Raw genomic sequence first — 23347 nt, forward strand, 5'->3', positions numbered from 1 at the left:
ATTATTATTAATAGTATATTATAATTTAAAAATATAAATTAAAAAAAAAGAAAAAAAAAAGAAGGATAATATTATATACAAATTTAAAACTATATATAAAAGCAAATTGCAGTGTTAAAATGAATCTAATCATGACATATCATATAATTAATTGTCGCATGCCAAGTCTTGAAAAAAGCTCCATGCCTATTTTAGACATTAAGAAACTTCATAGCTTTAATATAAAGTAAACTTTAGATTTTATTATACACATATTTTTTTTTTAAACAAGTGCTATCAAGGTGGGGATAGCGACCTATATTGATCAAAGGAAAATTACATTATATGTTCATCAGACTCTATCTACCTACCAACCCAAAACACACAACACAACAAGAACAATACAACCCAAAACTAATCAACCCGATACATAACATTACAGAGTTAAAGAAACCTCAAAATGTTGGCCACTCGCACACTGATAGTGACCACCTTGTCAACACTAGCCTCCGAGAGCCACCCATCTTCTTTCTACATCATCCTTCGAAAAGGCGCCATATTTGCATTTGCGATCCCCGCTCTGAACACTTCCCAAGCCTCTGCCATGAACTCCTTCTTCCTGTTTCTCTGAGCCATCGCCGCCAACTATGCTTCATCTTCTGAATCCGAGCACTCGACATCCGAAAGGAAGTATGCAGGGTTAAAGTAAGGGCCCAAAATACTAGCCCACTCCTCCATGACCTCCATCACCGCACCATCCACAGCCTCCGCATCCTCCATCCTCACAAAACCTGCAATTTTCTCCATGCACGCCTCCTTTGAGGGCAGTACATCAACTAAAAGGCACAAAAAAATTTCATATATATACCCATCACACTAGTGTCGAGCCTTGCTAAATGCATCTTCAACCAGATCTTGAATAGTAGATTGACCTTCTAGCTCGATGTCGAAGAGCCGATCACATTGCTCTTCTAAGGACTCCTCGCAGCATAAGCAACTCAAACCAAAACGATGCACCATTATTACCACAGTAAAAACACGCTTCTCTGCGCTCTGCATAAATAGACCGACTACTTCTAGATAGTTCTTCAGACACGTCAATCAAAGCCAAAAGAAGCATCCATCATCTCTATACTCCACTAGATCCTTAATGCGCAGACACAATCCATTCTCAGAGAGCTGTAAAAACTATTGTTCAGGCCATGTGATAGAGCATTGAAAGGAAAGGACCTCTCCTATCCCAAAAATCCAATCGATGGTGCACCTTACCCAATTCCCATCCTTGGGATGTGTTCACTGTCATTGTACAAAATCTTTTGAAGATCTCTGAACCCTACCTCAGCCGACGACATGACTACTCGCCTAGACTCGGAAATTCCTTTGTTGGCAAGAAAGTCTACCACTTTATTGCCCTCACGGTAGATGTGGTGGACTTGATAATCTAGCAACTTATCCATCAAGGATTTAATCCTCAGGATCCAAGCATTTAATCTCCAATTCGTGAAGCCATTTTTGATGATCTTGTTTAGTATAATTTGAGAATCACCCTCAATCATTACTTTTGTAAATCCGTTAGAACACACCAATTTCAATCCTTCTTCTAATGCTGTGATTTCCATGATGTTATTTGAAGCCACACCCCTAGAGCCACAAATGGCCCCAACTAAACTCCCTTTCTCATCTCTAATAATCGCCCCAAACCTAGATAAACCCAGATTACCTCTACTAGCTCCATCAAAATTCAACTTTTTCCATCCGGATGGAGGTGGAGACCATTTAACTTTCTTTCTTTCTACAGACTTGAAGTTTTGGTGATGACTACTAATCTGCTTCAAGTTCCAAACTTTTTCCATCTCCATATCCCATTTAGTATAAAATTTAAATCTCCTCCCATTAATCTTGCCATTAATGGTTTCTTCAATAGTTGCTTGGATTTTTGTGGTGAGGACCGAAACCTCCATCTCTTCCTCCCTAAATATCCTTTTGTTTCTCTCTTTTCAAACATGCCATACTAACATAGATGGGCTAACTATCCATAAGCTTCCCCATTTTGAACATTTGCCACCCATCGGCCAAGCGAAAATAAAGTCTTTAAAACACTGATTACGCACCATCTGATTCTGAAGCTTCACCAATAGCCAATCCCAACACTGCTTTGTGTACAAACAACTAAACAACAAATGTTCTAATGTTTCTTCTTCTTGTTTACAAAGGGAGCATCTGTTGGGCCCCACTCTACCTAGAGTTTTAAGTCTGTCACATGTTAGAATCCTTCCATGCAAGGTAATCCAAAGGAAAGCTTCAGCTTTAGGCAAAATTCTTTTATCCCAACACAATACTGCCAGCCAATTACCATCCTTTTATCTCTTTCTTTGCAATTCGTACCCTAGATTCACTCTATATTTACTTGATTTTGCAACATTCCACACAATAGAATCATTTTCATTAGTGACAAATGTCTTCCTATTTTTTAGTATGTCATTCAACTTCAAACTGTTCTCGCTCTGCCAATCTCCTGCCCGTTTCCATGAGATTGGAGAATTAGGGGATTAGAACGAGTCAACATAATCTGCCACATGAACTCCCATATCTGCCTCAACTTGATTAATCCAATCTTGATCCTCTATTATATCTACCAATGCAACCTCACCATTCCAGGAATCCCTCCAAAACTTGGCTTTTTTCTCATTGCCAACTTTCCAAGTGAGATGATCTGTGATAATCTTCCTGCTCTCCCATACAAATTTCCAAATCGGAGAACCTCCAACCAAATTAGCTAATCTAAAAATCCTTTCTGGCTCACTCGAGTCCAAGTATTTGGCAGCCATAACCTTGCACCATCCCTTTTGAGGGGTGTTGTACATTTTCCATGCTAGTTTGGCCCCAAGTGCTAAATTCTATAATTTCATTTTCCTAAGACCTGCCCCACCTTCATCCTTGAGCATGCAAGCAGTGTCCCAGTTGATTAAAGGAATCTTCTTTGCATCTTTTGATCCTTCCCAAATAAATTTTTTAAGCATACCATCTAGTGCAGAAATTGCCTTACAGGACAAACTGTAACATGCCATGTAATAAATCAGTACTACAGACAATACAGACTTAATCATCTGAATATGCCCTGCTTGTGAAAGCCAATTATTCGTCCAAGCCGCTGACTTGGCTTTGCACTTGTTAACTATTTCCTCCCAAATTTTATTGTCTAGTCTACCTGTGAACAAAGGAACCCCAAGGTATTTGATAGGAAAACTACCTTGGCCAAACTGCAGAATCCCCACAATCTTTAATTGAATACTCCTACTTGTATTGAGGAAATAAATAATAGATTTCTGCTTGTTCATACACTACTCGGACACCTTTTCATAATCATCTAACACCTCCGTAATAGTATAGGCTTCCCTCTCTGTGGCTTCACCAAACAATATAGTATCATCCACGAATTGCGAATGAGAAATCGGGTCCAAAGAATTTGAGATTGAAACCCCTTTCCAAATGCCTTGCCCCACCCTGCTTGATATATTCCTTCCTAGCACTTCTGCCATGAGCACAAATAAGAAGGGTGACAGGGGGTCTCCTTGTCGAATCCCATTAGTAGCAAGGAAAAAACCACTAACAGACCCATTCACAATGATAGAGAAACTAACTGAAGTGATGCAGTGATATATACATTTCAACCAATTATTATCAAAACCAAATCTTCTAAGGACCACCCTAAGAAAACTCCATACTACACGATCGTATGCCTTGGTTACATCTAATTTAACAATCATACCTTTGAATTTGGAAGAGTGCATCGAGTGTATAGTTTCAACAGCCAAGATTATACTATCCATAATCTCTCGCCCCGGGGTGAAGCCATGTTGTTCGGGCGAAATAATCTTCATCAGAATTGGTTTCAACCTATTCACCATCACCTTGGACAAAATTTTGTATATGGAGTTGCATAATGAGATTGGCCGATAATCAGCTATGGAAGAGCAATCCTGTTTCTTTGGAATAAGGGCAATGTTGGTTTGGTTAATTTCCTTCACAAATTTACCCTGCTTTCTAAAATCCTCCAAAATTTTTAGGATATCATGTTCCAAAAACCCCCAACATTTCTGATAAAAATCCATTGTGAAACCATCAGGGTCGGGTGCCTTGTTTGGGTGCAAATCAAACACTGCTTTTTTTACCTCCTCTAAAGTGAAAGGACAACATAATGATTTGTTGTCCACATCTGAAATCTCTCTATGAATAACATTTGTCATAAAATGAGATTGGGCTGAATTGACATCACTACCATCCCCCAACAATTCTTTGAAAAAAATCACTGCCACTTCCTCAATAGCTTCCAGATAAGAATGTCGATTACCTTCTCTATCCAAGATCGAGTCAATACGATTTCTGCTCCTTTTCGCTTTCACCGAAGCATGGAAAAATTTAGTGTTGGCATCACCTTCTTTAATCCATAGCTCTCTGGATTTGTCTCGCCAAAACAATTCTTCTCTAAGTATTAACTCTACCAATTCCTCAAGAGCTTTCTCTTTATGATACTCTTCATTGGACATCCTAGAGCTGATAATAATTGTGTTTAATGAAGATAATTCTTCCTCTACTCGCTCCCTTTCAACAAAAATATTTTTAAAAGTGTTTCTGTTCCAGACTTTAATCTTCTCCTTTAAATATTTCAATCTTTTTGTAAAGGTAGAAGACGGGGAACCAAAGATAATATTGCTTTCGCACCACCAAAGTTCAAGAAGTGATAAAAATTCGGTATCTCTCCACCACATGCTTAGAAATTTGAAACTGCTCTTACCTTTTAATGGTGTGTTACTCAACTTTAACTCTACAGGAAAGTGATCTGACAAAGATATGGGGAGAATAGACGCCTCAACCTGATAGGATGACTTTACCCAGAATTCTCCGACAAAGTGTCTATCCAATCTTTCTGAGATATGTGCAAAATTGGCCTTGCGATTAGTCCATGTAAATAGACCGTTCTTCGGGACAACATCCAACAAATGATTCTGAACAACAAAATCCCGAAAGTCTTCCATCACCTTGTTTGACATTCTCAAACCTCCCTTCTTCTCGTCTAAGTCAAGCAATGCATTAAAGTCTCCAGCCACAACTAATCTTTCACTCTTCAAATTAATTTTTTTTTCTGAGAGAACATTCCAAGCATGAAACTTATCCATGGTTTTCGTTGGCCCATAGACATTGAATAAAGGAAATTCCAAATTCTCCTTAGTGTAGAAAACATAGCACAACATCCAATTATCAGTTTTCTTTAATAGGCTTACTTTTACTAAAGAGGGATTCCAGATAATACCAAGTCCTCCAGTAGCTCCATTGGCTTCTTGAAAAACGCCCTCCCAACCTCTACAATATTTCAAAAAACTAATCGACTTCTCTATGCTAAGTTTTGTTTCCTGAAGGATGATTATTTCGCTGCTACTTCTACAAAATGCTTGTTTTACCAAGTGTCTTTTGTCAGGGCAGAGAGACCCCTGACGTTCCACGTGGTGATCTTCGTATCTTGCCGAGGGAGAGGCCTTCTCCCTTGGCTATTTGCATAAAGTCAAACACACTAACTATGCCCTTCTCATTTGCTCTGTCTTCCCTTTTTTGGCGATTACTCCTTCTGCCTTAGCAACCTTTTGCTTTCCCAAGCAATGTGTTGGCCAACTGACTCATACATCTCGGATCCACATTATCGAGGACGTCCTCATGAAACAACTCTTCTTCGAATTCCTTATCTAATTCAAACTTCGTATCAGATAAGCCTTTGCATGAATAGTTGATTCTTGGGGTAGACGAGACTTCATACCCCTCCCTTATTTTTGATGCATCTTGTCTAGGCAAATCCTCGCCACCTCCGGTCTCTCTGTTAGCGACAGTGCTTAGTTTCTCTTCAAAAAGAGCTTCCCCGATTTTAGATGAGGATTCCTTCTCTTGTTGTTGAATCAGCGATTTTGCCTCTTGAAAATTTTCAGTTGAACTTGTAACCATTTTCGACGGTTGGTTCGATTTACGCCTCCAATTTTGTGAAGGTCACCTATTAGGATTTCTTGCCTTCCTCACAAACATCTTGCAATCCTCTTGTTCATGAAATCTGTTCCCACATCTAGTGCAAATTCATATCTCTTTTTTGACTTCCACCTGCTGCCGCCAAACCCCATTTGACGCACAAAGCATGATGAAGTTCGGGATGTGTCTTACAACCACAATTCTCAATCTAGCATACTTACAAAGATCCTCTTCATTGTCAAAATCTATCTCCAAAACCGTACCTGGCATTCTACCAATCTTTTCCAAAAAAACCTCGCCCCAATACTCAATCGGTAGATTGTATAATCTTATCCATATTGGGCAAGAATAAACTGCCAATGGGATAGGGTCAAAATTCGGAGTCCAAGGTTGTAAATACACCGCATGCTTTTCTGCAAACCAGTTCTCTTGATTGAGAATACGGTCTCTTTCAAACCCTTTTTCAAACAACACCACAAAAAATTTTTTTGGTAAAAACTTTATGACAATTTGGTCCCCCCACTTCTCTTCTACCCATGATCTAATATTTTTTCTGGACCAGTTGAGGCTGAGCATCCTAGCAATAACAACATGTTCAACCCATAACTTGCGATCTTCCTCCATCTCTGTCATGAGATCCACCACAATCTCACCATTTTCTGCATACCTCCTTCCTTTCAGCCTCCCTGATTCCGCTGATCCGCCATTGTTATCCAACCATTTTTGCAGACCCGAATCCACCATTTTTTTTATTTGATCTAAATTGTTACTTGGTTTAGATAATGACTTTTAATATAATACATTTATGCTTATGATGTGTATGTTATGGATGGAAATGAATAATTACTATGGTTTGAAATGTTGTATATATTAACCTGTTATGCAACACTTTCTCTCAGGCCAGAAGATACTATTCATGTAGCCAAGCATTGTGTTAGCTCCTGCTATTATACACATATTTTATTATTATTAACACTTTTAATATAAACATTATTATTATTAAGATTCTTGTAATTATTTATAATATTGATTTATATAAATTATATTTAATCATAGTTTATCATTTATATATATGATTTTAATATTTATCAAGGTTAAATAAGAAACTATTATATACATATAAATAATATAGGAATTTTGTTATAAACAATAAAGTTTAAAGGGTTATCTTTGAAAATAAATAAATACAATTTATGAATACAAGATGTTTAAGATGAAGTATTGATTTTATTTGCATTTGAAAATCTTGAAGATGGAAGATGAAAAGATAGATAGATCAATTAATTTAAGTATTTAAAATAATAAGTTATACTCCAAGTAAATAACTTTAGACATATTATTTTATAAACAGTTAATCAAATAAAGGATATAATGGAATTTATGATACTAACATCTTAGACTGTTTATATGATTAATTTATCACTATGATGAGTAAGTAAATGCTTAATTCTTCTATAAAAAAATATGCTTATTTTATTTGATAAGTATACTTATTCTTAAAATGATCTAAGAAATTAGAATATATCCAAGCATAATTAAGCTTAGCTTTCAAAATTAGTTCTATTTAGTCCAAAGTAATCTGAGAAAATAAGTTATTATTGGAATTAACTAATTCTCCTGAGTAATTCAAGCTTAATTGAACTAATTCCAAGTAGTTGAATCATTTAAGGAAAAAAATAATAGTTAAATTTAAATAAACCTTCAAACATTTAGTATTAATTTAGTATCCTACAAGTATTAGATTTACTACTAAAGATTCATTCTTGGTGCAATTAGTATCTTTCAAGTATTTAGACTCATTTCCTTTTTACGAAGCAAATAGTACTATGGGTTTTACTTTCAAGTTCTATTTTTTAATTAGTTGGTTTCATTGCAAGTAATCAACTTAGTATACCTATAATTAGATTGATTTTCAAGTTCTATTATTAATTAATTAATTATTTTTTCGTTTAAGAAAATGATACTTACAAATAATTAGTGTTATTATAAAAAAAAATTAAGTGTTGGAAATGATTAGCTTCCTTTTCAAGCTCATCATTAGATAGTCTTCCTTTTGAACAATTAAATGTTTAAATTCTCTTACAAGCTGCTTTATCATTATATTAGTTTTCTTCTTAAAAAATTAACACTTACAAGTAATTCGGACCATTTTTACAATTTTACATTCAAATAATAAAAAAAAAAAATCATCTTCATAGTTGTTACTATACTAGTAATTAGTATCATTTATTTTATTTCAAGCAATTAGTATCTTACAAGAAATTATAATAATTTTCACTCTTCATTATTAAAGTAATAGTACTTTCAAGCATTTAATTTAAGTTTTTTTTAGTAAACTACTATCATAGTATAACTTTTCAAGAAATTTGATTTATTATTATAGTCATCCTTTTAGAGAAAATATTACTTTCAAGTAATTTGATTATTTTATGATGTTGTGGAAATGGGACAAGGCAACAACAAAGTTCAATGTTAATAAGTTAGTTTCAACCATAAAACCAAAACAAAAAACTAAAAACCATTCCAAACATATCAAAAGAGATTTCAAAAAGCATGAAAGAAGTTTAACAAAACAAAAGAAAGGAGAAGAGCCTCCCTAAGATGCTTCCATGATGCCTTTTGATGCTTCTCCCTTGTTTCTCCCCTCTCTAAGTCCCAAATGAGTGTAGCTCTAAGCTTTTAGCACTAGCCATGGATGTCATATGGAGATTCAAGATGGTTGGATATGATAAACAAATGCTATGCAAGTGTAGATAGTGATGCTATGAGAAAGATTTATGCTAATACCAGTATAGTAGCAATACTCAAATGCTTCCCCCTTTGCTTGAAGAGAAGGGTTCTATTTATAGAAGAAATGGGGAAATGAAAGGTTAAGATTGAGCAATCTTAATAAGGGTTAGGATTGAAAGATATTCAATCCATGTGAGACTTTCAACCCAATCTCATGTTGACAAGTGTCACCATGAGGAGGCTTGAGAGGAGAGATAAGGAGCATTAAATGCTTGAGGGGACATGATGGTTACCCTAGGGGGTTGGGTTAGGGTTAGGTTAATGGATATTCTTTTTATCCAAGGGATAAATGAATGTGCAAGGGTTAAATGGTTACCTTAGTCAAAGAAATAAATGCTTTGAAGAGACCCATGAGTCTTAAGGATGGTTAAGTTAGAGGAAAGTCTCTAACCAAATGTAAAAGGTGAGTTAACCATAAATGGTTATGTAAGAGCCTTTAATGGTTTGGAAGACTTTAGAGATTAACCATTTGAAGACATAAAACCTTTAACGGTTTTTGAAGACTTTGAAGGTTTTTGAGAAGTGACTTCCTTTTTATTTAGGAATGTGACAATGATTAGGATAGGATTAGGCTAAATTGGAAGTGATTAGAAGAATCTAGAAGGGGTTTAGGCATGCAAGTGGATTTTGTAGGAGAATGCAAGTGGGAGGAATTTTGGGATTTTCATTTAAAATAAAATTATTTATTTCAATTAAATGGTGCAATTTGCATTTGGATAGATATTTAAATAAATATTAATTTATTTAAATGTGAATGTGAATTTTGGATTTTATTTAAATAAATCTTAATTTATTTAAATGAGAAAAAGGGGGATAAAAACATTAAATGCTTGAAGACTTTAAGGGAAACCATTAAAGGCTTAATAAGACTCTAGAAAGAAGCCATTAAATTTGAAGATTTCAAGGGAAACCATTAAAGGCTTGAGAAGACTCTAGAATGAAGCCATTAAGTTTGAAGACTTTAAGGGAAGCCATTAAAGGTTTCAAGTGGGTGAGGATAAATAGGATTTTAAATATAAATAATTTATTTATTTAAAATAGTTGTGAAACTTGCATTTTCTAGAAAGTGCAAGTGGGTGAGGTTTTTAGGGATTTAAATAAATATTGATTTAATTAAATGTGAGAGAGGGTATTTAATTAAACAAATATGATTTGTTTATTTACTTAAAAGACAAAATATGGTTTAAGTGAATTAAATCAAATAAATTGAATTATTTATTTAATTAATAGGAGAAGAGGGTTAAGATGAATTAATTAATATTAATTTAATTAATTGTTGATCAATGGTTAAATAATCAAATAAATACTAAGTATTCATTTAATTAAGTGGACAAATTTGGGTGTCTACATTTTCATTACTCTTTAAGTTATTTGAATTATAATCATAATTTTAAATTCCGAGCAAATAACTCCTTACAAATAAATTGGATCTATTATTTTCAAGAAAATAGTATTTTTTCAAGTAAAATTGATTTATTTTAACTTTTCAAAATATTGATAGTGAATAGATTTATTTTCATATAATAGAGTCAATTGCATCTTTCATGGTTAGAAAAATAAAGAAGAGGAGTTGAAATAAAAAACTTAGCAACATTCGGTATCTATGGTGCCTCTGGGTCATGCTTACGGGTAGAACTATTGCACTTAACGTCTAATAAAGCCACAACAACAATGTCTGTGGCATCGTCCCTATAAATCGTCGAGGAAAAATAAGGGTCATTTGGAAGTTAAAATCCAAGGGGCAGGTAATCCCCCTTGGATTGATAACCTAAAAAAATAAATTTTTAAATAAATTAACATCCGTTCAATTAAACGTTAGAAAACCCCAATAGGGTTTGGTTGTGTGTGATGATTTTGAAAATTGTTTACCTTGATGAAAATTTTGGATGATAAGGGGTCAAGGGTGATGTAAATCATAGGAAATAAGACTTAGTTGTTTTGAGACATAAGTAGAAGGCCAACTTGAGCCTTTTTACTATAGAGCTACCATTGTGGGTAGCAACCACAGAGAAATTGTTTGAGAGATTAACCTTAGAAAGGGTTGTGTACCCACCAAATAGTTTACATTAAACATAGATAGAAACCAAAACTACATATTTTACGCCTTGATCCTATACCGAAACGGGTATGTAGGAAGTTTAGGGATGGAGTTTTCCCTAATACTCAGGCGTTCGGGGATGGGGATTAGGAGTTGGTTAAGGATGAGTTGTTGGTTTTTGAAGCTCCTTTGTCCTGCAATCAAAGGGTCTAGATCTAATTGAAATATTAAAATTAATTCAAAGCATACTCGGAAGAAATCCTGTATGGATTTGCTTGACTTCCTGAAGCTTTAGGCCAAATTCCAAGGCAGAACTCAAGCTTGTTTAAATAATTATTTTCATATACTCCTAAGGACGATGACCTCAGTGCACTCCTAGTAGGGGAGAGTAGTTTTTCGAGAGTGACTCAGGACCCGGATGGTCCTAATGAGTCAAAGTCTCTAGCTAGAGCATTTCCTATTCTTTATGAATAGATGCCTACCCCATCTGGGTAGATGCCTATTCCAAATTGGATAGATGAAACCCCCTGTCCCATATGGATAGATGCCTAACCTGTATGGTTAGATGTTTATCTCGGTTGGATGGATGTCTATCCCATTTGGATAGAAGCACTTGAGTATACGATTAAATCAAACACAAATAAGAATAAATAAATAAGAAAAAAAATAGTAATTTTTTTTAAACATTTCTAAATTTGTTAAACTTATTTTTATCTTTAAATTTGTTAAACTTATTTTTATTTTTAAATTTTTTAAGCTTATTTTTAAATTTTTTAAACATATTTTAAAATTTGTTAAACTTATGTTTGTTTTTATGTCTCTTCATTTGGAGCTCCTCATAATCAATAGCAAGGCCTTTCCTTTCTTACATCTATCATGATTTTTTAATGCAAGAAATCATTAGACTTTAATGAAACACGTTTCATCATCAAAAAGTTCTTACCTTCAATTTGCATGTTGGTAATGTCTAAGTCAGTTGGATCCCACAACATCATCAATGACACATTTTGCAATTGTGAAGATTGATTTCCCTTCCACCTTGTATAGACGTAGTTTTGATTTTTCTTTCCTTGCACGATATACTACATTACTATCACGCTCAAGATGAAATTTATTAATACAAAAGGATTTATCTACAACATCCTTATGCATATCAATGTGACTTTTTGGTAGATTTTCCATAGACAACTCTAGATCCCATTTCAAACATACATATTCAAAATGCAAAGTTGATTCCTCATTATTTGCCTTGCTATAAATTTCCTCCCTATGTGTTAGGTTAGTAGAGGAAACTAAAATACTAATTGAAGAATCTTTGGCTGATATAACCAACATGGTTTCCTGGTTTCCTTTTCCTCTATTGGAGTTGATTTGAATTCTTTTTCAATTTTTTAGAAAATTGATTTCCTCATCTTTGTATTCATCAATATTAGACAAAAGTAAATGATTTTCAGAAATTGGATTTTCAACAAAAATATTTTTATCTTTCATTTGGTAGATGCAATCTTTTTGTTTTGGCTCAAAATTGTTCTAAAACTCCACTTTTATCTATTATTCATTATTTTTGGTATTTTTAGCCTTGTCCATGTTCCATTCTTCCTTTTTTTTTTCTCATGAAGTAATCATTAATAGATTCATAAAAGCCTCCTATGATTTGCAACTTTGAACCCTACTGGGTGGTAAGATCTTAGCTTTAATACCATTGTAATAACCCTTACAAATTTATATTAGATCTAATTATGTATTCAAAACTCAAATTCAAACTTTATCAAAAATACCCAAAATTACATCAACATTGTCAATGAAACTTACTAAGCATTCACACTCGAAAAGCTAAAATCTTCACACAACTGAGGTTTGCAACAAGAAATAAACCTTTATTTACTATCATAAAATGTTTTATTACAACAAATAGGTTCAACAAACTTTATTTCAAGATTTTGGAAACAACTAGTGCCTATAGGCACTGCCAAGCTACATTGTTTGGAACTAAACTTCAACAAAAAAACCCAAATGAAAATATTGACTCAACAAAAAGTTTAATATGATAAATAACAACAAATGAATAATAAATAATGTTGTTATTACTATCAAACATAATCTAAAAATAAAACCTAAACTATGTACTTCAAACTCTTGCAAATATTGACAAACTATTAAGGAAAAACACTGCAAATGGAAAGCCTTCAGTACATTGGCATCCTTTAGATGAAATTTCTCTTGGATACCCCCAAAACCACTTCCATTGAGTCTCTAATCCCAAGGTTTATCAAAGTTAAATATTGGTCTTCACAGGTTTACCAACGTCCAAAGAGAAGGCATCAACTTTTCATATAATGTGAGGGAATGAATGAAAATGGAGCCAAATCCAAGAATATATGAAATCACTTTTAAAACTCAAATTGGGTGCTACAATTCCACTCGCAAGAAAATGAAACTTTCCTTTTTCCAATTGTCTCCAAACTCCTATAACTCCCAAGGAAATTTACCACTTTTCAAAAACTGCCAAAAGCCACTAATTGCCAAAAAGAGAAGGCATGCGAGACTTGATTTCCAATGCCTCAAATAGAGGAGATGTTTAATTTAAATATCTTTGGTAGGAAAATAATATCCATGACTTAACCAAGTCACCAAATTTGATATTATCTTTCAAACTATCAATTGATCCCGATTTATCATTTTGGGAGATCTTGGCTTACTATTTTTTGAAAAAAATGAAAAAAGGACATGACAAATGTAAGGAAGTTAAGTAGCAGAACAACTTCCTACACTAATCTTGAGAGGATGATAATGCAAAACTTATATATATCTTTACAATAATTATATAAACCTAACAAAAATAAACATAAATAACATGCATACCACAACATAGCGGTTTACGTGGGGAAAACCCTTATGGGAGAAAAATCCCACACTCCAAAAGCTACCCAATATATTATCCAGAAATCAACAACAAATTACAATATACTTGTAGAGCAAGATTCTTACAGGAATATCACCAACGAAGATTTAGAGGCAACTCAACAACTATCAGACTCTTTGTATATATTACAATACACGATCATAATACAATGCCCTTATAAATTAGGGTTGCCTTCTAGGGCAAACAAAACACACAAAATATTCACGGTTAGATCTTGTTAGGTCTATGACCTAATGATAAACGGTCAAGATTTACAATGACAAGTTATACATAAAATGTGGCTTCCAGGGTGTTGCCCTCAAAATCCCTCGCTAGGGTGCATAACCCTTGAACCTCCCGCTATGAGGACCATCCCACCAAACCTCGTAATGGGGTATCCCCTTACAACCCCCCACGCTCATTTATCAACAATAACCTTTTATTATTGCAAGGTTGAGACACCATTTTCCTAACAACAAATGATATTTAAATTCATGTAGAAGATTGCATTTCAAATTTAATATATTAATTTCAATATTAATTTGAAAGAAAGGATAAATCAAAACTTTGTAATTTCTTGAGACACCATTTTCCTAACAACAAATGATATTTAAATTCATGTAGAAGATTGCATTTCAAATTTAATATATTAATTTCAATATTAATATGAAAGAAAGGATAAATCAAAACTTTGTAATTTCTTGAGACACCATTTTCCTAACAACAAATGATATTTAAATTCATGTAGAAGATTGCATTTCAAATTTAATATATTAATTTCAATATTAATTTGAAAGAAAAGATAAATCAAAACTTTGTAACTTCATATGAACTTTCAAAATTAGAATTATAAGGAATGAAAGTTAAACAAACATTTTGCTTTTTCTACCTTTTCTATACATAAAGTTATCACTTTGCCTCTTTGTAAGTTTTAACACAAATTTATTAGAAAATAAAAATAAAAATAAGAAAAAAGTAAACTAAAATAAAAATAAGAAAAAAGTAAACTAACTTAAATACGAGATAAGAAATTATAAAACAAAGGGAGAAAAGAAGAGTAAGAAAGCATATGCTTTTTGTTCTTGTTCTTGAACTTAGTACATTATGTGTTGAATAGATTAATTTGATTCTAATTTTTTTTTGTCTTGAATGAAAATACCAACACAACCAATACATAATATCATATAATCTTCAAAGGGACACTAAATTACGAAGGGTCTATTGACCAGTTATAGTATATAGTACTACCCTAATTATACTACATATCCTAACCCACTATAAGATTTGAATTTGTGACCCCTCTTTCAATGGTACAAGTTCTCCACCATTAGACTAGCTCAAGAGAAACTTATAACACATAAGAAAGTTGTAAGAAGGATCAACACTTTTGATTAACTTATAAAATATGCTATGACATATAAAATATCTTTGAAAAGAGATAATAAAACTAAAATAAAAAACTCGGATTAATGAATAGATTATGTCAAACTTACAATAAAAAGAAAGAATGCACTTATTTTAACTTATAGACATCTTAAAATTTGAAGAATTTATTTTGTGAAATATTAAATCCCAATAAATTATCACATAAAACCATATATTTCAGATAGGTGCATATAAAACTAATTCAATAATAATAATTATTATCATCCTAATCATTTTTTTAAGTTAGAATGGAGAGAGAAATCATCGTAAGATTTGTAGTGTCAATGTCCACCAATCGGACATTATTGCCACGTCATCAACACTATTTTTTAAACCAATAGGAAATAACCGCCAGATCATTTCCTTCCATCCGGTTGGTGGAACCCTATTATATGACGCCACGTTTCAAATATAAGAAACTTCGAAAATCCTACTCTTATTTTTTTTTTGGCATTATAAGTTGTTAGGCTCTTCTCCCTCTGTGGTCGCAGGTTCGAATCGCAGATTCTGTTTACCTGTTATTTTTTTCCTGAAGAATATCCTGGTTATAGGCGTGATGGCCTTTCGATGCCCATGGAGGCAACAGGTGCTTGGAATTATGCTCTTTATTTTTCTCTCTGTCGGCCGATCGGAACAATTTTCAATAAGCCCTTCCGCCACTGCCAACGCTGTCTCTGTATGTTTCATCTTTCACTTTCTCATATTTCAGGATTTTGCTTAAAATGAAAATGTTTAGGTGATTTAAGGTTTTGTTAAAATCATATGCTTAGCAATCTTTTTTTTTTCCGATTGATATTGTAGATTTTATTTTTATTTTTTTGGCTCTGCTGTAGAGAGGGTTTCAATCGATTTGATTGATGTAGTTAGGGTTTTAATCGACTTGATTGCTGTATATAGGATTTAAATTGATTTTTCTTCTGCAGGAATTGACGGATTCAATCGTACGATCCATGGGCTGGAACGCCGAGGAAGTGAAGATCGTGGATGTAGATAAGCTTGAGCCGATGTTTGGCCACGCGACGCTGTACGAGTTTGATGTTCAGATAGGGAAGGGTGTAATTCCTCTGAGGCTATCTGAAGAAGTAAAATCATGGAAGTTTCTCGAAGAATCTACGGAAGTAATAGGAGGAGAGCCTGAGAATGGGCTGATGAAAGAAGCAGAGCAATTTGCGCCGGTTTTATCCCCCTTTCAGCTGGCAGGGCCACTGGAATTGTGGATTCATGATGCCGATCATATGCGCCTTTCCGTACCGGTATGTGCACAATCTCTTAGCTAGATATTATAAGCTTGATTTTTGTGTGTATAGAGAGGAGAAGCATTCACACCCATTACGAGGATCTGCTATCTCAGATTTTGTACCCTGAAATTTGTTATGCTCTTCTTTTTTTCAAGGGTTTGTTTTTCTTGGTCAATGTTGGGCGAGGATATGGATCATAGCTGTGTGGGATAAGCTTGGGTTGCCTTATGTTGTGTGGTAATCTTGGGCTACATTTATCATTTTGAAACTTTTGATCAGGCTTGAATGTCTCTCATTCGGTCTATGCTTTGTGTTCGCGCATTACAACTTCATCACATGTCCATTGAGATTATTCACAACCCGTTTTTTTGTTGTGATGATGAGGATTCCATTTTATATGAAAATGGAACATGTTCTCCTGGTATGCGTCTGTTCTTTTGTTTCTGAATGTCCGACCTCACTATTGAGTTTTCAAACCTCCAAAAAAGGTATGTCTGTTCTGGTAGGAATGCAAGATTTCAGTAAGAATACTTTTTATACTTTTAGTCAATTTACCCCACGTATTCAATGAAACAGGAAATCACATTTTCTTTTTCTCGACCTTACAGGTGTTCTCCATGCCATTACAATATAGCCCCTTAGAATCCAAGAGTTTACTTTTAATCCTTCTGCCTGAAAGGCTACCGGGGAAACCCCCAAAATGGTGACTGAGGATCTATTTATTAGTCAGGTTCTTTGATTATGGTTATATACTATGTGCTTTGATTTGTGCCGTGGTATGTCTCTTACTTTTTGATTCCTTACTCCAATTTTTGGACCTTTGCTATAGCCAAACAGCAAGCCTATTGCAAATCAGACCTCCTGCAAGAGCTATTTGATAATATATGGAAGGCCAACTACAGCTTTTCAACTTGAAACAACCCTGAGTTTACACAAGACACTTGCAAATAATTGTAAAATCAAAATTCAAATGGCTGTTTAGTTTTCTTACAATTTGAGAATTGAAACTAAGAAATCCTTACATGATTTCTCCTGAATTGAATTTATAAACCATTATAACTAGGGAATGTAAGCACACGGATGGGTACACTGATAACCACATGTCCCGATAAGTATGGTATTGGATATTCCATGGTTTTTTTATCATGGTTGATGGTTGAGAATGAAAAGGATTTTTTCATTCATCTATAAGTATAAGAATTAATATGGCAGCAATGTCGTAAATTTTTCAAGTGGCTAGGATGCAGAGCAAGGACCACCCTTCCTAGTTTTTCACCTGTGGGATGCTGTACCATGGGAAACTGTTTAGTCCACAACTTATTTGATGGTATTCCAAAATCCATATACACCAATTTGGTTTGATGATTGCCTGGTCACAGTTTAATTAGACACCTGCCAATCATGATCATGTAATTTTTCAGAACCCTTCCAAATTTACAGGAGAATGACTGAAACTCTGTTTTTTGCGGGAAAATTTGTGTTTCAAATATTCATCTTGGCTGCCTATTCGTGAGAGTAAATAAATATATTTTACATTCCTGGTTTAAACTATATATATTGTCATTGTAACGAAGCTGTAAAAGTTGGATCAGCTAGATCTCACTCAGTATAAGTCTTCCCTCATCTCCCACATTTTGGCTGCTCTAATTCTGGTAACTGTTATGATTCTGTCACATCTTATAAAATTCATGAAGTTTCATGCAGTTTAAACTAACAATAGGCTCTACCAGACACTTCAAACTATTGCAAAATCACCTTTTAAATTAATATATCTGTAGTCACATAAATCTGTCCAGTTTAATTAAATGAATATTCCTTATTTATTTGATTAAAAATCCACTAAGCCATTAGTTAATTAAATTAATATTTAATTAATTTATTTTTAAACATTCTCTTATTAATTAAATAAATTATTCAATTTATTTTAATTAATTAATTCAACCAAAATCACAAATCAATTAAATGAAAAATCATATTTATTTCATTTAATCCTCTATTCCTCTTTTAAATAAATTAAATAAAACATTTATTTAAATCATTTATCCCCCCCACTTGCATTTTCCTACAAATGCAACTTGCACACATTTATTGAAATAAATGAATTTTTATTTTAAATAAAATCCTATTTTCCCTCACCCACCAAACCCACTTGCTAGCCTAAACCCCCTTCTAGATTCTTCTAACCCCTTCCTAATTAGTTTAATCCATCCCCGAATTATTGTCACATTCTTGAGCAACTTGGAGTCACTTCTCAAAAACTTCAAAGTCTTTGAAAAACATTTAATGCTTTGTGTGTTCAACAATTTAACCTCCAAAGTCTTCCAAAACCACTATTGGCTCTTACATGACCATTAATGGTTCTTACATAACCATTTATGGTTATGTCAACTTGCACTCATGTGTCTCCTCAAGCATTTATTGCTTTGACCATGGTTATTCTTTTTGTCTTTGCACAAGAATTTATCCATTGGATAAAAGCTTTATTCTTTGAATAAAGAGTTTATTCATTCAACTAACTTTGACCTTAACTCTCAAGGTCATGTCAAACATTTAATGTTTATTCCTTCTCCTCTCAACCTATCTCACATTGACACTTGTCATCCTGTGATTGGGTTGAAAGTCCTCACATGGATCTCAAATCATTCAATCCTGACCTTTATTGAGATTATTCAATCTCAACCATCCATTGCTCCATTTTTTTTATAAATAGAGCCCATTTCTTCATAATCCAGATTCTGAAAACTTGTATGCATTTAAGTTATAGTGAATTTTAGAGAGCATTTTACCATAATCAATTCATATATTGTCATTTTGGTTAAAATAAATCATTTTAGTATCAATAGCATAGTATTAACTTTTTATTTACATTTAGAGCAAATATTTCAATCTCAAACCTCCATAAGCATCCATAGTGCAAAAAGTCGATGAGAGCTACATTAGTTTGGAAGTTGGAGAGGAGAGAAACAAAGGAGAAGGAGCCAATAGTATGGTAGAAGGCATTTGGAGATGTCTTCTTGCATTTACATTCGTAGTTAAATGTTTTACTTTGTTCTTGGTGTCTCTTTTGATATGCCTGCTTAGGTTGATCTTTGGTTGAATAACACTAACCTTAACACTTGTTTCTTGTTGTTTGTGTGTTATACTACCACAGGTTTTTGATCTAACACTTGCTTTTTTGGCAGAGCATCAATATCAAATTCTTATAAATTTAGAATAAGATACCTGAAGCAACATACCCTTTTTAAAAAATTGAATTCTACAGTGGGTGTCAATTTGAGCTTAAATGGTTTTATCATTCATTTATTACATTAATATTGAATTATCTTTTAAATTAATATATAGAAATATTACCAATTTATAATAAGATGGGTGAAGCAATATGCTCTTTGTTTAAATCGAATTCCACATTGGTCGTCAGTCTGAATGTAAATGGTTTTATCATTCATCTATTGCGTTAATGTTGATGTCTCTTTTACCTGTTCTGTCTGTGACAAATGTTACATTCTTGTTATGCTTTTTTATATACAATTGGAAGTTTGTTAACCTGAGATAAGAGTACCAAGTGATACAATATTGCCTAGATGGAAACATGCTGATATTATAACCTAATCTTGTTTGCAGCATGATGTGGAAGCTGGGATATTGAAGAAAGTAATGTTAGCAGATGGAGCTGTGGTGACTGTTGTAGGTGCCAGAGAATTGAGCCTAAGACAACCCATCCAGTTGCCTTTACCGATTAGCACCGCCACTGAGGATGGTAATCTTGCTCTCAATCTGATTGAACTTGCCACAAAGTTAAGGCGTGATTCAAGCAATCAAGAGAAACCTGTGTCTCTGCGAATCGTGGGTCCAACTTCACTTGCTGCATCATCCATCAATGAGCCGGATTCAACATCAAGTAAGTTGAAGGTGAAGAGACTAGCCCCTGGATCTGTTGAATTGAGATCTCGCCAAGAGCAGGGGATGCAAACTCCAGTATCATTGGAGGTTGATGCCAATTCACTTGGTCCAAATGATATGTGGATGTGGCCTCTACCATCACTTAATGGCTCTGATCCTAAACTTCGTGGCATTGAAGAACTTCTGAGGGCAATCTTGGGTCCCAATGCCCAACAGAAAGGAACAATTAAATTGTTAAAGGCACAAGCTGCAGCAGCAACTTTTGTCAAAGTGCAATTTGAGCTAGAAAAGAAAGCTGGAAACGACACATTTAATATGGAGACTTGGCCGGAGTGGAGAACAAAGTCCTCTGTTGTGCGCTTGCAGTTTGAGCTGACAGGTAGGGTTGAAGGTGATAAGATTTTGCCACTGAAAGTGCAGCAGATTGAGCCAGTTGCTATTATTGAATCTTCCTCATTTAGATCTTTGACAGGAAATGTCACATTTTCGAAGATTCCTCTTGGGTATCCTCCCGTCTCTCCTTTTACTTTGTAATTGAAGAGTGCAGGCCTTACCTAAAGAGCATACCACATGTTCCTGTATTTAACGTGAATGCTCATATCTGGTGTTCAATTTAAAATATACTAGTAAGCCTTGTTAAAGGTCTCCCCAGAAGTTTTACCCTATCTCAAATCAGATGCAAAATAGCACTTGAATGAGAATTTTTTCATTTGCCTGTTTACCATTGTACTGAAATTTATGTTTTCACCGTATATTGAATTTTTTAAAGAATTAATTACTTGTTCGATAAACTTTCCACAGTTTTAAAAGAACTGGGCATTTTTCCATCCGTCTTTGGCTGGAAGAAACTCAGCTACAAAATTAACCTTAAAAAAACTTGCGTTCCTGAATTTTTTCAAGGATTACAACAGAGTGTGAAGTGACTGAAACTTAATGCTCCGAAGAAAATAAAAGTTTTGGCTTAAAAATTTCCTAAGCTCATTTCTATTATTGTTTTTCTTTTTAGCCATTGTTTTTAATTCTAAAGCTCATTTCTATTATTGTTTTTCTTTTTAGCCATTGTTTTTAATTCTAATTGACTGATGGTCTTGTGGATGTCATTAAAACTCATTCATTCTTTCTTTCTTGTCCACCCATCTCCTAATGAATTCCCTTCTTTTATTATAATTGCAAAATCATAACCAATTCTTGCTCCTAATAGAGTCTACATAAACCAAAATAAATTATTTTAAGAAAAAGCTCCAATACTCAAGGTGTGGAAATGTGGAAAAAAGAATTCATACCATAAATGGTACGTGAGTGAATTTCCCTCCAATGTTGTAGTGCAAATTTTGTAAAAATCTCGAATATTTTGTATTTAAATACATAGTTCCATGGTATTTTCTAACAATAGGGACAATTTTTGAGGATGGGGGATCATGGGTTTAATTTTCGAATGGCTTGAGGTAGGGAGGGGAAGGTGATGTAGAAATGCAAATAGTACTTGAAAAATAGTTATAAAAAGATGTACAAAGAATAAGCGTAAGAATTACAAATGAAAATATGACACTAATAAAACTACTAAATGGTAAACTTTGAACTTCAAACTAAAATTGTAATTAAATACATTGCAATGATTGCATTAAACATTTGAATTTTGTAGTGAATATTAACAATGAAAATGTCGATTTTAAAATTTATTACATTCAAAATTTAATAATGATGATTATAACAAATGTTCAAGATAACAAAATGAAGTGAGGTTTATGATCATCCCCAAACTCCCCATCATTAGAACATAAAATGCATTTAAACAACAATTTTTCTTTTTTGCCTTCACTTTCTTAATAGCTAAATATTTTAAGGTGGTTTAGGGACTTGGAGGAAACTTGATATGGAACACACATTCTCCTAGGTGAAACCCCTATGAATAACCAAAATAATGACAATGAAAAATATTAAGATTATATTCATCAAAATTTAAATGGTCTATATGTAGATGAGGTTCATTTTTTTCTTTAATAAATCAAATTGTGTTCAAGCAATTTTTTCATCTTGTAACTTCTTGTGAGTTAATTGCACATTAAATGTCTTTAAGTTCCAAAGCGTGATAATATGCCATACAATAATGTGAACAAAAATGATGCTAATAAAATTTGAGTGGGAATTTAAGAATTTAAATTAAATAATTTGAATTTATGTATCATTCATGTGTGTCCCATAATCATCTTGAGCATGAAAATGAGTCAATGTAATGAAATGATAATCTTTAGGCAATGAACTTAAGTATATAGAAGTGGGGGTAAAAACCTGGGTGTAATATGAAAAGAAATGAAAAATATAAGGGAATCCGTATAAGTAGGACTAAAATGAAGAGGTACAAGGGTCAAAGTCATGAGTCAAATTTAAAAAGAACATATCATTTGTTGACATGTAATTACATGTGAGACTTCCTACTAAAATAAGCTCAAAACTAAATGAGAAATAGCATAAATATACAAATTTCACCATTATGATCATCAAATTATACCATTATAGTAATTTGTCCTTTAAACTCCTTTTGTCTAAATGGTTAAAACTCATTTTATTTTACTAATACTTGACAATAGTGTAACCAAAATTATTTAACCAATTATTTTTCTACTTGTTGACCACCGTACAAATTTCACCATTATGATCATCAAATTAAACCATGGTAGTAATTAGTCTTTTAAACTTCTTTTGTCTAAATGATTAAAACTCATTTTATTTTACTAATATTTGACAACACTAATAATCTATTGCTGATTTGATTGTGTGACTTTTTTTTATGCAAAAAAAAAGTCACACAATCAAATCTAGAAGTAGAGGGGGCTTGTGAAGGACTTCCTAAAATATTTCATTTAAAAAAAAGTACATTTTAAATTAAAGAATTCAAAAATATTAAAATTGATGGTTCCATTAAATTTTCTAATAACAATTAATATTATATATATGTGAAAAAAGAAATTTATTATTGAGAATCTAAATTTAGAATCTCCCAAGCTGTTGGAAGAATTCCTCCTATGGAATGCGCAGGGCATTAGATTGGAATGTCTTGTGTGGAGG

At 33.4% G+C, this 23347-nt stretch overlaps 1 protein-coding gene across 1 annotated transcript; it reads left to right on the plus strand.

Annotated features, from left to right (window-relative positions):
• The first annotated feature begins 15584 nt into the window (after positions 1-15584).
• LOC131076322 (protein TUNICAMYCIN INDUCED 1) lies at positions 15585-21059 on the plus strand. Its single transcript, XM_058013452.2, has 3 exons — positions 15585-15819; positions 16067-16396; positions 20003-21059. The coding sequence occupies exons 1-3, from the start codon at positions 15700-15702 to the stop codon at positions 20813-20815; spliced, it is 1263 nt and encodes a 420-aa protein (XP_057869435.2). The 5' UTR covers positions 15585-15699; the 3' UTR covers positions 20816-21059.
• Positions 21060-23347: the final 2288 nt, after the last annotated feature.

The sequence above is a fragment of the Cryptomeria japonica genome, chromosome 11, assembly GCF_030272615.1.
Source record: "Cryptomeria japonica chromosome 11, Sugi_1.0, whole genome shotgun sequence".
In the NCBI taxonomy this organism is placed as follows: Eukaryota; Viridiplantae; Streptophyta; class Pinopsida; order Cupressales; family Cupressaceae; genus Cryptomeria; species Cryptomeria japonica.